Raw genomic sequence first — 14072 nt, 5'->3', positions numbered from 1 at the left:
ATCCCAAGGGAGGTTGGCCATGGCATGATGCAGAAACAGTCTCGCCCTTTGTGACTTGGAATAAAACATTTATGGAGCACTCTGTAAACTATAATTGGTCATACAAATATAGGTTGGTTATATACACATGTAAATGCATGCATTTGTATGTATGTGTACGCACATGCATATTTGGCAGTCCCCTGAGGTTCGTGGTGGTGGGCTGAGGTTTGGGAGGAATAACGCTGAGGTTCTGTACAGAGGGCACTGAGATTGGCTGCATTTGCTTTAGTCGTGCGGTTCTGAGAGATGCAAGTGTGCAGTGAAGCTTCCTTCCTCCAGGCATTGGAGACCCATCCATTAGACTCTGACAGTCTGCACGTCTCACACGCAGATGAAAGATTTGCCTAAAAATCCCCATCAGAGCCATTCAGAGCTTGGGGGGTGGGAGTGCTAAAGCTGATGGATTAATTCCCTGTCCCTACCTACTTCTGGAATTCTGAGTGTGGGTCTGCGGTATACTCCCCGATGCGTTCTTTCTTAAAAAAATTTCTGCAGCCAAAATAGTTACTATGGTATATGCCCTTAACTCAAGTAGCGGTGACTTTCTAGGTTTACATAGCTACATTGATCTCTCATCGGAATAGAAAAAACAGGGTATTCTTTCTTGACATCTTTCCTGATCACGCCCCCCCCCCACCTTTGTTCTTTAATGGCATTTGGAGCATCAGATGGATTTTCTTCCTCCCAGACCTGTTGCCATCTTTCTAAGTGGTGTGCTGACTGGGGGTCTACAGCACATTCCTCTGAGGGCCTGGGGGGCATTCACTCCTCATAGGCAGGGAACAGTAAAACAACAGAGAGGCTTAGGTGGGTTGGCTTGGTGATATTTCTGCTTCTCAGGCACATTCACTGGATGCTCTGTTTGTATAGCTGCAGCGTGGTACTAAATGCTTATAAAACTTGCGGCTTCCTTCAAATGCAAACTGTAGCTCAGGGCAACTTACTGAATTAGTGAATCACCTTCATCGACAGGGATAGCAATGGCCGACTGGTAAGGTCTGCCTGTCCTTTCTGTTCTGTCAGTTACTGCGGAGAGCCTCCACATACCAGTCCCTACTTATTTACCCACGCAGAGCCTCAATTTTCTCATCTGTAAAGTGGGTTAATACCATCTACCAACAGGGTTTTCATCTAGGTAGGGACTAAAAACCACTGGTGGTATTCTAACTTAAAGAAGGAAGAAGGTGGGGGTGCTGTTGAAGAGAAATCCCTCACCTCTCCACGGGTGGCCAATATAGTTGATTCCTGACACTGGCTGTACAGCTCTGGCTGTATTTTGGGGGAAGTAACCCATATAGGTACTCCAAACCAAATCATAATGGCCTCAGGGGAAGCCTGGGCATCCTATTTTTTAAGAGCTTCATAGGTCCAGCCACTGGTGGAGAAAGAGCTTCTAAAGGATTTCAGGTGAGAGAGACTTGGGTGAGCGCCGACCCCGTCCCTTAGTACTTGTTCCGTGAGCCCTCACCTCACTTGTGGGTGTTCGTTTCCTCGTCTGGAGTGCTGAAGACCAGAAAGGCTGATGCTGATATAGGCTACTGTAGAAAGCATTTCGTGTGTATTTTGCTGTAGTTAATCCTTCCAAGAAGCTGTTTGAAGCATCCCTCCATTTCACCAAAAAAGAAACTAAGACAGTGAGAGGTCAGGTCGCTTGTTCAAGGTCCAAGGAAGCCATGGAAACTGGCTTTGAACCCTGTTTATTGACTCCAGGCCCTGCCCTCTCAGCCACTGTGCTATTGTATCATCTCTCAAGGTTGTCAAATGATTCTCTAAAAAGCCCTGTCCCTCAATGTCCTGGCAGAGACCATGTCTGGTTGGGAAGCCCATTCATTGGATAAAGATCAGTTAAGCATGCGTTAGTTAAAATGTGCACTCAAAGTAATAAATGAATATGGTATTCACCAACTAGTACTAAAGAGCCAAGTACTGGCTTGGCTGGGTTCTCCCCACCCCTTTAAAGCCTCAGGCACACCCCCCTGTGGCAAGGTCACTTAGATAGCAGTTCTTAACATCGACTAAGCAGACTCTTTGGGCTGATGCAATCCCAGGAGAGGATTTATGTCCAGTAGACAATAGTTAAGTGTTCACTATCGCTTTTTGAGCCTGTATTTCATTCTCCCAGGTCCAAGTGCATGCAGCCAATTACCCAAGGGGTCCTTCTTAGGTGTAACTGCAGGGTGACAGCAGGTCTTTTTGTCAAGTTCAGTGTGCCCTTGCCAGGTGGGAGTAGGTTTCAGTGGTTACTGTAGACGTGTGGCAATCAAAATGTCATGAGGTAGTGCTGGGGCTGAGTTCATCTGCGTGCGTCTGCTGTAAACATCCCGCTGTTTGTTCCCCCTGGGACTTCTCCTTGAAGCAATAACTTACCCGCTTGTAGTAAAGAACACCAATGACTTGGCATCTTTTTGAGGTTAGCATTTCTGGGTAGAAGAAAGCTTGTAGGAGGGATGGGAGCAACAGCAAAGTGTCTTCCAAGTTTGTTTTCTGAGCCCGGGTTGTGGGGATCAGCACGGTGGGTGAGGACAGCTGCTGAGTGCCTGCTCATGTCAGTGGGGTGCGCACTGCCAGAGAGAGGTCATCGCCCGACGTGGGCTGGGGGGCTGGGATTGGAATTGCAGCCTCTGCGCTTCTGACTAACCCTTTCCAGGATTGGTTGCCCAGGTCACCGTAGGTGCTGTTCCCTGCACTCACCAATTGGCCTTCTGGGTATCCTTTGCTCCCTGTATCCATCTATGTGAATGGAACTAGCCCATGCAGCCAGGGTGCATGACAGACTAAGAAAATGGTGTGCCTGGCTGTCGACAATCAGGTCTCGGCCCAGATGCCCTTGGAGGACCCTGGCCCTGCCTACCCAGTTCTAACTCACCCCACGGCCGTGGCCTGGCCCGACACCCGCACTCTCTGAAGGGTGTCTGCTGTGCTCTCTCAGTGTTTGTTACTCACGGAAATGCCTTTGGGCCTTTGTTTGTGTGGCATCTGTCCCCCACCTCAGGCTAGATGCTTCTCGGCACAGGGAGGGTGTCCACGTATGCTTGGGGCTCACAAGGCACCCGGCACGTGTGTCCTTGAGTGAATGTGGTGACATTAGAGAGTTGAGGGTGAGCTCCCAGAACTTGGTGACTTTCTATGAGCTCTTACTCAAGTGATAGCCTGACCCACAGGTGACACTGTGAACCTGAGCACCAGCCCCCCAACTGCAATCAAGGTGTTTGTAGTCTGTGCCCCCACTGGTCTCTACACAGTTGCTTCTCTGGCCCTTCACCCAGTGAACACCTCCAGTCTCCACATGCACATTAATGTTGACACCTCAGTCGATGTCTCAGTACATCTACGTTTAAAAACTTCTTTGTCAAGAAGAAGTTAAAATATCAAACATTTGTGTAAGAAAATGAAACACAAGTACTTTTTGGAAAATCCTGTGTTCAGATCCCATGCTGCTGTTCCCTGGTCTCTGTGCTGTTGGGGAAGAAAAAAAGGCAGAGTTCCAGGGACGCTGGTATGAGGGCTGGGACGGGGCCCCCTTTCCCATGGGTTAAAAAAGGGGGTGTTGCAGAGAAGAAACCAAGGGTCTGGCAGGAACTGAGGCAGGGGCAGGTGATTGTAGGCCCACAAAGGTGCTTGAGATGTGCTGTGACTTTAAAAAAGGAGGAGGAATGAAGGAGACTAAGCCCCAAAGGTTTAGTCAGAAGGTTTTGTGGTTTCCCTGCTCGTTTTGAGACCCAGGAGCCCCAGGAGCGGCTGGGCCCAGGGACAGCTGCACCCACCTTGGGCCGTCCGCCCCGCAGCTTCTTTGGAGCTTATGCAAGAAGCCCAAGGAGTAGGAGGAATGGTTTCTGCTTTGCCAAATAAGGGACTGATGGTTTATTTGGATTTGCCATTCAACCTGATTTTTCAGCTTCCAATATTTACTCTGCCATGGCGTGTGTGTGTGTGTGTGTGTGTGTTTCTTTCCTACCAAAGCCTCTACTGCCAGAAGATTTGGAGGTTTTTGCCCATGATTAGTGGTTAATAATAGAATTAATCCCCAATTTGATAAATCAGTCAATCTCGGTCTCCACTTCCTTGGCATGAGTCCAACAGAAGCATCCCGTGCCTGTGTGCAGCTCAGCGCTAGAGCATGTGTGTCCGTCTGCCCCTTTGCGTGTTTGGGTGCTTTTGGGAGCAGCAGCGTGGTGGGGGCATAAGGTAGGACCAGGGAAAAACTAAATGGCTCGGGGGAAGAACTAGTAGGGTAAGTCCTAGTATTGTTCTGGAGCACGCGTGAGAACACTCTTCTCATGTGCCACCTGCAGCTGCCACAGTGCATGTAGCAGTGTGTGCCTATGTCCCCACTGGTTTTCAGGGATCCCATCATCTTTCTCTGCTTGCCCCTCCGGGCTCTGGGAAGCCCACTGGCATGTCTGTGCTGCACTCTTGTGCTCACACTAAGCACTTGTTTGTTCCTGGCTGTTGGAATCTGAGGAATCCTAGTGGAGAGCTTTTGTGGCTCCTGAAAGTGCCCTGGCCTCTTGATGACCCTTCTTCCTCCTCCTCCTCCTCCTTCTAACTCTGCATGGCGGTGTAAAACCAAGAAGGAGATAGCCCCTATGCATTGTGCTTGCTCCCTCCTTGCCTCTAGCCTACAGGTCCAGGGGCAGCTCCTAGAGTAGCATGGTGGGCGTTTAGACACCTGAAGTCAGTTTGGTCACCAGGCTGAGAATGGGACTGTGTGGGGGCACATCCAACTTAGGAGGAGGTGTCTTCCTTCAAGCCTGTGTTTGTCATTGGCCCAGTGGCTTCCCCTCCTCCCCCATATGGTATTTGCCTATTAGAGAGAGACAGAGCACCTGTCTAAGTCTGGTGGCTGCCTAGATTTGGGGTGCAGCCTGAATAGCTTTCTCCGCACCCTTGTGACCAGTGCCTGGGAAACTATGCTGTGTGGCTATGAGGCACGCTGGGCTGAGTGTGGAAGCCAGTGAGCCCCCGGCAGCGGGCAGTGCTGCTGGGCTGGGAGTGGTCAGACGGCCTGCCTCCTGCTTCCAACAGGCAGCTCCTGGCCCGTGTGTGCTCTTCATCACCAAGATGCTGGAGATGCCTGAGTCTCAGGAACGAGATTCCCGTCAAGGAAATACTGTGCGTTAAATGTCCAGAATAGGGCTTTCTGGGCTGCTTGCTTAAAACATGAAAAACTCCTCTCCCTGGTGTTTTGTTTGATTGAAATTCTGAAGACCGTGGAATGGTTAGTAGTCAAGCAGTGAAGCCAGAAGGAGATTCACAGGGCAAGACCTTCTGGGTTTCCTGGGGCTCTGCCTGGGTGGGGCTTGGTGACCTGGAGCATCCGGGACTCTGGTCTGCCATCTCTTCAGCAGGGCCCTGGCATCAATCAGGACTTGGCAGAAAAGGGCAGGAGAGTTTCCGAGACAGAGGGATTTATCTGCCTCCCTTAATGGGGGTGGGGGCAGCATTCTGGGCCCCCGACCTACTTTCATTTGATGAATTCTTACTTTTTAAAATTGTCATCTTCAAACAAAAATTTTAAGGAAGGTCACCCAGACCTGCTGGGTGGAGGTTGGGAAGTTGATGATTGACTTCTCTATTTTGGCTGTGGAGGCCCTGAGCTTAACCTGTCACCTCAATTTACATACTGCATTTGGAAATACTTCTACTGTGAATCTCATCCTACTTAGTTTTAGGGGCATCTTTTCCTTACATGCCCAGAATGTCTTCCACTCTGGGCTTAGTAATGGGGTTCCTGGTGGGCTTTAGGGCCCTGCAGTAACCTGCTGGGAATTAAGGTCTCAGTCATTCATCACCTGGAAGCAAGATAGATGGAGATGCAAGATGTGATTAAAGGCTCTGGCCACCAGGAGGCGCTAGTCCAGCCAGATTGTGTATGCCCAGGGCTTTACCGTTGGAATGAAATAGGAATTTCTCTGGAATTTCTCAGTTTGTTGTGGGATACAGGGCTGTGTCTGTCTCCAGCACTGCTTCATCCATGGCACCTTTCTTTGTTTCTCTTCCAGCCTGCGGGCCGAAGCTGACGAACTCCCCCACAGTGATTGTCATGGTGGGCCTCCCAGCCCGGGGCAAGACCTACATCTCCAAGAAGCTGACTCGCTACCTCAACTGGATTGGTGTCCCTACGAAAGGTGAGTGCGCGTCTGGAGACTGGCAGTCACATTGCGCGCTGCAGCCTTGCTCACCCACCTGCTCCCCCGTGTCCAGCTGCTGGGACTCACCTTGCTGGGCCACTCTTGGCCTGGTCTGACCCTGTAGTAGGGCAGGGGGTTTTGCTGTGTCACCCCCTGCACTGTTATCTTTGTGTGGGGATCTTTTTCTCAGTGGCTGCCCTGTTATTCCCACTGCCCTGGATCCTGTGTAGCTCAGCCCTGGCCTCCTTCAGAAGCCTCTCTAGCCACTGCAGTCTATGCTGACCTTTTCCTTTAAAGTCCTGAGGCGCTTAGTTGTGACATTGCTCCACTGACTGTCATAAACTGTCGCATGCCAGGTGACCATATTGTGATGAGTCCTTGCCTGGTGGTCTCTACTACAGAAAATGTCGGGAGGACAGGGTTTGTTTTCACGTTTGCTGTCCTCCGCTGGGCGCAGCACGGTGCCTTACACAGTGAGTGCCCAGTAAACACTCAGTGTTTCCCCGGGCGCCGGCTGCTGTGACAGCAGAAGAGTGGCCCTGGACCTGGCCGTGCGCCTCGGCACTGTCAACAGACATCACCCCGCCTTGTTTTCACTAGCTGTGTGGCCGCCACCTGTTCTCCCAGTCGTGGCCTTCAGTCCCTGACCTTGTGAGGCTGGACTGGACACCGGGCAGTAGGAGACGACCTGTGGAAAAACAGGTGGCTCTGAGCCACTTTCAGTCTGGGGGAAGCTGGGCTGCCTTCTAGGTCAGTGAAGCCCTGGGCCCGGGGGTTCACTTTCTGGCTTCCATGCCTTTCTGATCTCATTCAGGGTGGTGTGCATGTGTGTACTGGCTTGCTTTCCTTTGTTTGGAGAGTGTTACCAGCAGTGAGCGGACCCTCCTTCCTGGGGGCCAGCTAAGAGCCCTCGCTTTTCTGCCCGCAGTGTTCAACGTCGGGGAGTACCGCCGGGAGGCTGTGAAGCAGTACAGCTCCTACAACTTCTTTCGCCCTGACAACGAGGAGGCCATGAGAGTCCGAAAGTAAGGCCCCGGCTGCTGCAGGAGGCCTTGGGCTTCGGTTTACTTTGCTTTGCTTTACTTTGGAAAGCCAGGTTCTGTAAAAGAAAGAGGAAGGAGGCCTGTGGTGTGGCTCCTCTCAGGTGGCCATCCGATGGGCCCCACCTGCGTGGGCGTTAGGAGGGGTTTCCTGGCCTCTCTGAGGCTTGTTGCTTTTATCTGCTCCAGATGGTCCAGTTCAGCTGATGCGATACAGATCAGCAACAATGTTTTACTCTTAAGAATGAACACAATTATTTTCATGGAAAATCAGCTGTTTACACTGAAAAGGGTTTTTTTAAGCCCAAGTTTAAGCCCATGAAACCTAAGTGCAATGGCTTCACTGGCTAAATTTGAGATTCGCCTGGGAGTTTGGAAAGATCCTGATGCCAGGCCTATCCCAGACCAGTTTAGTGAGAATCTCTGGGCAAGACCTCGGTCAAGGGTTCTTAAAAGCTCCCAAGGGGATCTCACTGTGCCACCAGCATGTGCACCACCCCCACCAGAGGCAGACAGCGGGCCGTCTGCGCAGGTCTGAGTGGGGGCCCCTGGCCCCTGGGGCCTGGGCCCGGCTCTGATGCGAGCTCTCTCTGTGTTGTAGGCAGTGTGCGCTTGCTGCCTTGAGAGATGTCAAAAGTTACCTGACGAAGGAAGGGGGCCAAATTTCAGTAAGTCTCGGGAACCCTCTGGCTCTGTCTGCAGTCCTATAGTGGGGCGGTGCCTTGGAGAGAGTGAAATGTGGACACTGGCCACAGCAGTACGGAGGGCCACTGTGGGGACACCTCAGGTGGGGACAGATGCCTCTGCCCTGAGAGCTGAGGGAAGCGGGTAGCCAGAGCCGCACAGGAACCCGAGAAGGCAGTCGGCCGGATGGGCTCGGGCACAGCAGCTGCTGGGCTTTGCTCAGCCCTCCTTTGTGTGCTCAGCACCGCCCTGCAAGGCAGGCTGGACCTGGGGTGGCCGCAGCCACGGAGCCAGTGTCCCTTCCCCTGCATGTCACTGTCGCTCGTTTGCTTCAAGGACTGCTCCCACCCCTCCCTGAAAGCTGGAGGTGGTGGGAGAGGGCAGGGTGGTGAGGGCCGTGGGCAGGGAGCAGTTTTCTTCTGGAACCACATTTGTTGGCTTCTCCCTAGAAGTGACAGGCCTGACCTACCTGGTGGCTTGGTAAATGCTGTGAAACCCAGACTCGGGTTCTCTTCACTATCCTTGTTTCTCTTCAGGTTTTTGACGCCACCAATACTACTAGAGAGAGGAGACACATGATCCTTCACTTTGCCAAAGAAAATGATTTCAAGGTGAGCCAAACGTCTCGTCTTGCCCTCCAGTGCTCAGGAGGATAGAGGACCCTCAAGAATCAGCTGATTGACACTTGGTGCTTCAGCTCCCGCCGCCCGGGTTTTGCTGCCTTGGTTTTGCTGCGTACGGAAGGGGCCTTCCTGGGGCTGGCTCTCAGGGTTACCAGGACTGGGGAAGGGGAGGCCTCTCTGCCTGTTGGGGAAGGACTAGGACTGAGCAAGTGGTTCATTTTTTTTTTTTTTTTGAGGATTTGTGAGTGGTGTCATGCCTCCTCAGATGTGGTGGTGACATCATAGTGATAGCAACGTTGGCCCTTTGTGTGACCACAGGTATTGTTTCCTAAGGCCCCTGTCCCTCTTCTTCCCAGGTGTTTTTCATTGAGTCGGTGTGCGACGACCCTACAGTCGTGGCCTCTAACATTATGGTAAGACAATGTGGGACCGCTGCCCTGGTAGCTCCGTCTGAGAAAAGCAGGGACTCGGAGACCAGGCCCGGCCCAGGGGGAGGAACGAGACTCGGAGAACAAGCTGGCTCTCTCTGCTCAGCGTTGATTTCTGTCGGAGAGGTGGGGTCTGGGGAGGTCAGAAGTGTAGAGTGGTATTTAGCGTAGAAGCATGTTTTGTGCGCTGGCCTGGCTGTATCCAGGGTCCTTTCAGACAGTCAGCAAAAAGCATTCTCTGTGGGACAGGAGTGGGAAGGCAGGGTTTGGGAAGAGTTTCTCTGGATGGCACAGTTTCTGACGGGTGGCTTGGGGCCAGGAGCAGCTTCCCCTCCACAGGGGAAAGCAGGCAACAGGCTCTTTACTGTGAAGGGCCCTAGCAGATCAGGACAGGACTGGGCGGACTAAAGGCAGGATTCCCAAGTCGGACAAGCCTAGGGGCGGCCGGCTGTCTTCCTGGTGGTGTGTCTGCAGCAACATAGCCTCGCCCTCTCCCTGTGCCACGGGCAGGCTGCCTGAGGAGGTGAGGGTGATTGGCAGCTTCGTTTGATTAATTCTTAAATTGTATCACTTGATAGCAATATATCACAAGTAGAAACAGTTACCGTGAAGACTTTACCACAAGCCACCTTCTCGTGTTGTAGGTAATTTCCTATCCCGCTCCAGTACATCAGAATAGGACATAGCTACAAAGAGAAGCAGGTTTGCTATGTCGACAGGAAGCGCGGTGGTATTGCTGTATGTACGTGTGTGCATCTTTAAAAGGGCGCCGAGTGCTCATTAGCTTCTGGTACTGGGCCTCTTCTCCAAGACAGTGGGACTATTTGCAGGCATTTCTAAGAAATGAGTTCATATTTTAGGAAAGGCTATTCAGATTGTGGAAAACCAATCCAAATTGGGTTCAGCGGAAGAGGCTCGAAGGAGGAGGAAACAAGTCATTGTAATCTGAACAAAGGGCTTGGCTGTTTTTCTTTGGTTTGGCTCTGCTGGTTCCACTTGGTGGTAAAGGACAGAGCAGCTGCAGAGTCACATTTCCCCAGTGAGTGGTCGCCACGGACATGGCCTGGAGTCCCCTTCCCTGCCCCTCCGAGTTCAGAAGCCTCTTTCTCCGATGAAGCCCCAGAGTGACTTTGCTGCCCAGGCCTTTCCGCTGTGCTCTCCATGTGGGTGGCTGTGCTAGGGAGAAGGGGCTTGCTCTCAAGTGTTCAGTTCCATTGTTCTTCCGCACGGTCTCGTGACTGGGCAGCCGCCAACGCCATCCAGCTCTAGTGCTTTTTCTCTTCCCAGACCAAAGCTCTGCGCCGTGAATCACCAACTCCCCCTTGCATTTGGATTTAGAAAGAGTAGCTGCCTCTCTTTTAGGTCCGTGCTCGTTGTGGAGGAGGAAAGGGACACAGGCATTAAGAAACTCAGAGTTTCCCTGAAGTCCACCAGGTTGCTCAGATCTGTCGTTGTTCACTTAGAGGAGATGGCAGGCCCGAGAGTCGATTCTCCGTCTTCCTCCCATGAGAGCAAACCTTGGAAGGGATCCAGGTAGAAAAGTGTTCATCGAGGACCAGTTGCTGTGTATCCTTCCCCGTCTGTAGTGCAGCTCTGTTCCCAGACAGCCTCCTCTGCTCTCGGTGTGGGGAACATCACAGACGCTTCCACGGAACTCAGCTGGGTTGAGGGCTGGGAAGTCCGGGGCTGACACAACTATTGGCCTGATCCCAAATCCTGACCCGTTCGGAGGTGTTCATTAGACGTCTCGTGGGTCTCCTGCTCTGTCCACCCAGACGGTGACCCTTCGTCTGCCGCGCCGCTCTGCCCGTGTAATCACTGGGTCCCGCCTCGGCACCAGCCCATCTCTCTTTTCTCTTAAACACGGGGTCGGATCATCATCATTCCGAGTCTGTTTGTGCTTTCCAGTTTGTCAGCCCCAAATCCTGCCTCAGCTAAACAGAAAGCCTCCAGTGTGATTCATCAGCTGCCTCTTTGTGGTGTTACAGGAAGTGAAAATCTCCAGCCCAGACTACAAAGACTGCAACTCAGCAGAGGCGATGGACGACTTCATGAAGAGAATTAGCTGCTACGAAGCCAGCTATCAGCCCCTTGACCCCGACAAATGCGATAGGTAATTCTTAGGGGTAATCGGCTCCGAATCACTTACTTTGGGGCTTTTAACGTTTCCTGAAGTTCCCCCAATGTAGTTGCTCCTGGACATTTTCAGATAGGTTCTTGTAAAGTGTCTTTTAGCCCTGGCCAGTGTGGCTCAGTTGGTTGGAGTGTCGTCCTGTGAACCAAAAGGCTACTTGTCTGATTCCTGATCGGGGTGCATACCCAGGTTGCGGGCTTGGTCCCCAGGCAGGGTGCATGTGAGAGGCCTCTGATGGGTAGTTCACTCTCACGTCGATGTTTCTCTCTCTCTCTCTCTCCCTCTCCCTTCCCCTCTTTCTAAAACCAATAAGCCTGTATGTCCTTGGGTGAAGATAAAAAGTGTGTGTGTGTATATGCATATATCTGTTAAAAAAAAATCCTTGATTACACGTTCATTGTAACAATTTCAGACACTATGTAGAAGTGTGGAAAGTGGATATTTGAGGCCAGTCTTGCTGTGGTCCCTTTGGTGTATCGCCTTTATTTTCTTTCATCCTCTTGCTTTTCTCTCCTCCTCTTCTGGGAGGCGAGTCAGCCTCTTGACCACACATACTGCTGCGTGAGTTACACACTCATATTCACACTCTGGCTCTCAGATCAAAGAGATTCAGTCCGTGCCCTCCCAAGGAGCGTAGGCCAGCCCCTGGGGCTCTGTTGGGGCCGAGCTCTGCTGTTGACCCCACGCTGGCTGGTGGGAGGAGGGTTCTGATCACCTGTTGTCTTTCCGCGCAGGGACCTGTCCCTGATCAAGGTGATCGACGTGGGCCGGCGGTTCTTGGTGAACAGAGTTCAGGACCACATCCAGAGCCGAATTGTGTACTACCTGATGAACATCCACGTGCAGCCCCGCACCATCTACCTGTGCCGGCACGGCGAGAGCGAGCACAACCTCCAGGGGAAGATTGGAGGGGACTCGGGCCTGTCCAGCAGGGGCAGGAAGGTAGGAGGGGAGTGGGGGGAAGGTGGGGGACTAGGGATGGGGTGTGTGTGTGTGGATGCCTGTGTCTCTGCACGTGCGTGTCTGTGTGTCTGTACGTGTGCCTCTATCTACCTTTGTGTTCCTGTTCCTCTGTGTATGTCTGTGTCTGTAACCCTGCATGTGGTTGTGTTTCTGTGGGTCTCTGTCCCTGTTATGTGTCTGCGTGCGTGTCTCTGTGTGCATCTGTGTGTGTCCCTGTGGGTGGGCCCGTGTTCGTGTGGACAGGAGGGAGTGTCTCTGGGACTGTGAGGAGGGGGTAAGGGAGTAGCTTTTCAGTTGTTCAGCCTCCTCCTCGCCATTCGAATGACAGCAGGGTGACCGTCCCCAGTGTGGAGTGCGAACGAGCCCGCACTGCTTCTCCAGCAGGCCTGGGAGCCTGGAGTCCAGTGTGTGTCCCTTTTGTCCCACGCCCTCTCAGTTTGCCAACGCCCTGAGCAAATTTGTGGAGGAGCAGAACCTGAAGGACCTCAAGGTGTGGACCAGCCAGCTGAAGAGCACCATCCAGACGGCAGAAGCCCTCCAGCTTCCCTACGAGCAGTGGAAGGCGCTCAACGAAATTGATGCTGTGAGTTCCAGGCCTGGCTGTGGCTGGGTGGGGTGGGAACAGGAGAGCAGGGAGGCCTTGTCCAGCCATATCTGCTGGAAATGAGAGCCCTTCCAGGCCTGTGCTGTGTTGACCAATTCGAGCTGGCCCTTGGGGCATGTTCTCTTAATGACCTTTGGTGTTTTCTCCAGGGTGTCTGTGAGGAGATGACCTATGAGGAGATAAAGGACACCTACCCTGAGGAGTACGCTCTGCGTGAGCAGGACAAATACTACTACCGGTACCCCACCGGGGAGGTGCGTGCGCTGATGCTGCTCCCCCTTCCACCTAGGGTCCGTTGTCCGTTTGGCGGAGCGTGGTCAGCCGTGGCAGCTGTGTGCTGTGCACGGGGGAGCGTGCAATGGTCCTTCAGAGGCCGGGTGTCGGGCTAGGCCAGGAGAGGGCTGCTGGGCACCTAGGTGGACAGGTACTAGCAACAGATTACGCACAGTGAGCCCTGCACTTGTTCCGATGGTTGTTCCTGGCCCTTCGCCTTCGAATCGGGTCTTCCTAAGCTGAACCTTATGACCAGCTCCGAGAGCAGTGTAGTTGTATTTTCCTATGGGCAATAGTGAGAGGTGTGTTTCTCTAACAACACACAGGACAGTGTGAGAGAGGACAGCAATCGTAGGCAGTTATTCACTCGTGGCGAGGGTTCTCCCCTTGGCTGCGTGGGAGGTGGCAGACACGTCATCTTGAGCCAGCCATGCTGACTGAATTGGCATTGATGGAGGGCCTTCTCAAAAGCCGTTTACAACTCACTTTGGCTGAGCAAGCAGCTGCTTAGAGCCCAGGACAGAGAGTGTAGAATGCACGTGGTACCCAGGGGTTCCCTGCAGGCGTTGGCATGGTAACACTCAATGGGAATCCTTCCTGTCTGTGGCCTGTCAGGTCTCTGTTCCCCCGTAGCCCAAGGGGGTGTCCTTTTATATCACCCTGGTCCTTGTTCCCTGGGACCTGGTTAGTCAGAGAAGTAAGGAGACAGCAGAGAGACCATTGTAAATAGGACCTTGGTTCTCTTAAAAATCATAGGCTTATTCCTTCTTTTTCAACTTATTTTTCGTGACATAAAGTTTACATAATACAAAATTCACTGTTTTAACCATTTTAAAGCATGTAATCCAGTGGTTTTTAGTATATTCACAATACCATGCAACCATTACCACTAATTCTAGAACATGCCATCAATCCAAAAAGAAACCCCAACCTGTTAGCTGTGGATCCCAACTCTCCCTCATCCGCCAACCACGAATCTGCTTTCTGTGGAGTTGCCTGTTTGGACATTTCACATACATGGAATTGCGCCACAGCTGTGTCTTGCTTGTCGTTCAGTTTAACGTTGTCAAAGCTCATCACGATGCTCTGTGCCAGGACTCCCTCTCCTCACCCTCTGCAGTAGAAGGTGAGGAGAGGGAGGGAGCAGTGG

The 14072-nt window shown here is 52.3% G+C and overlaps 1 protein-coding gene across 5 annotated transcripts in view; it reads left to right on the top strand.

Moving 5' to 3' along the window:
- Positions 1 to 14072, top strand: part of PFKFB3 (6-phosphofructo-2-kinase/fructose-2,6-biphosphatase 3) — a 72059-nt gene that overhangs the window by 47210 nt on the left and 10777 nt on the right. For all 5 annotated transcript variants that reach the window (XM_037065989.1, XM_037065991.1, XM_037065990.1 and 2 more), the window contains exons 2-10: positions 6045 to 6170; positions 7102 to 7198; positions 7815 to 7881; positions 8434 to 8508; positions 8877 to 8933; positions 10937 to 11061; positions 11817 to 12024; positions 12482 to 12628; positions 12799 to 12903. In XM_037065989.1, coding sequence (XP_036921884.1) covers positions 6045 to 6170; positions 7102 to 7198; positions 7815 to 7881; positions 8434 to 8508; positions 8877 to 8933; positions 10937 to 11061; positions 11817 to 12024; positions 12482 to 12628; positions 12799 to 12903 — 1007 coding nt within the window. The remainder of the gene's footprint in view (positions 1 to 6044; positions 6171 to 7101; positions 7199 to 7814; positions 7882 to 8433; positions 8509 to 8876; positions 8934 to 10936; positions 11062 to 11816; positions 12025 to 12481; positions 12629 to 12798; positions 12904 to 14072) is intronic.

Source organism: Sturnira hondurensis, unplaced genomic scaffold (genome assembly GCF_014824575.4).
Source record: "Sturnira hondurensis isolate 20B ecotype Veracruz unplaced genomic scaffold, ASM1482457v3 Scaffold0016284, whole genome shotgun sequence".
In the NCBI taxonomy this organism is placed as follows: Eukaryota; Metazoa; Chordata; class Mammalia; order Chiroptera; family Phyllostomidae; genus Sturnira; species Sturnira hondurensis.
The sequence above is the reverse complement of the archived record's forward strand: the minus strand, read 5'-3'. Positions and strand labels throughout refer to the sequence as shown.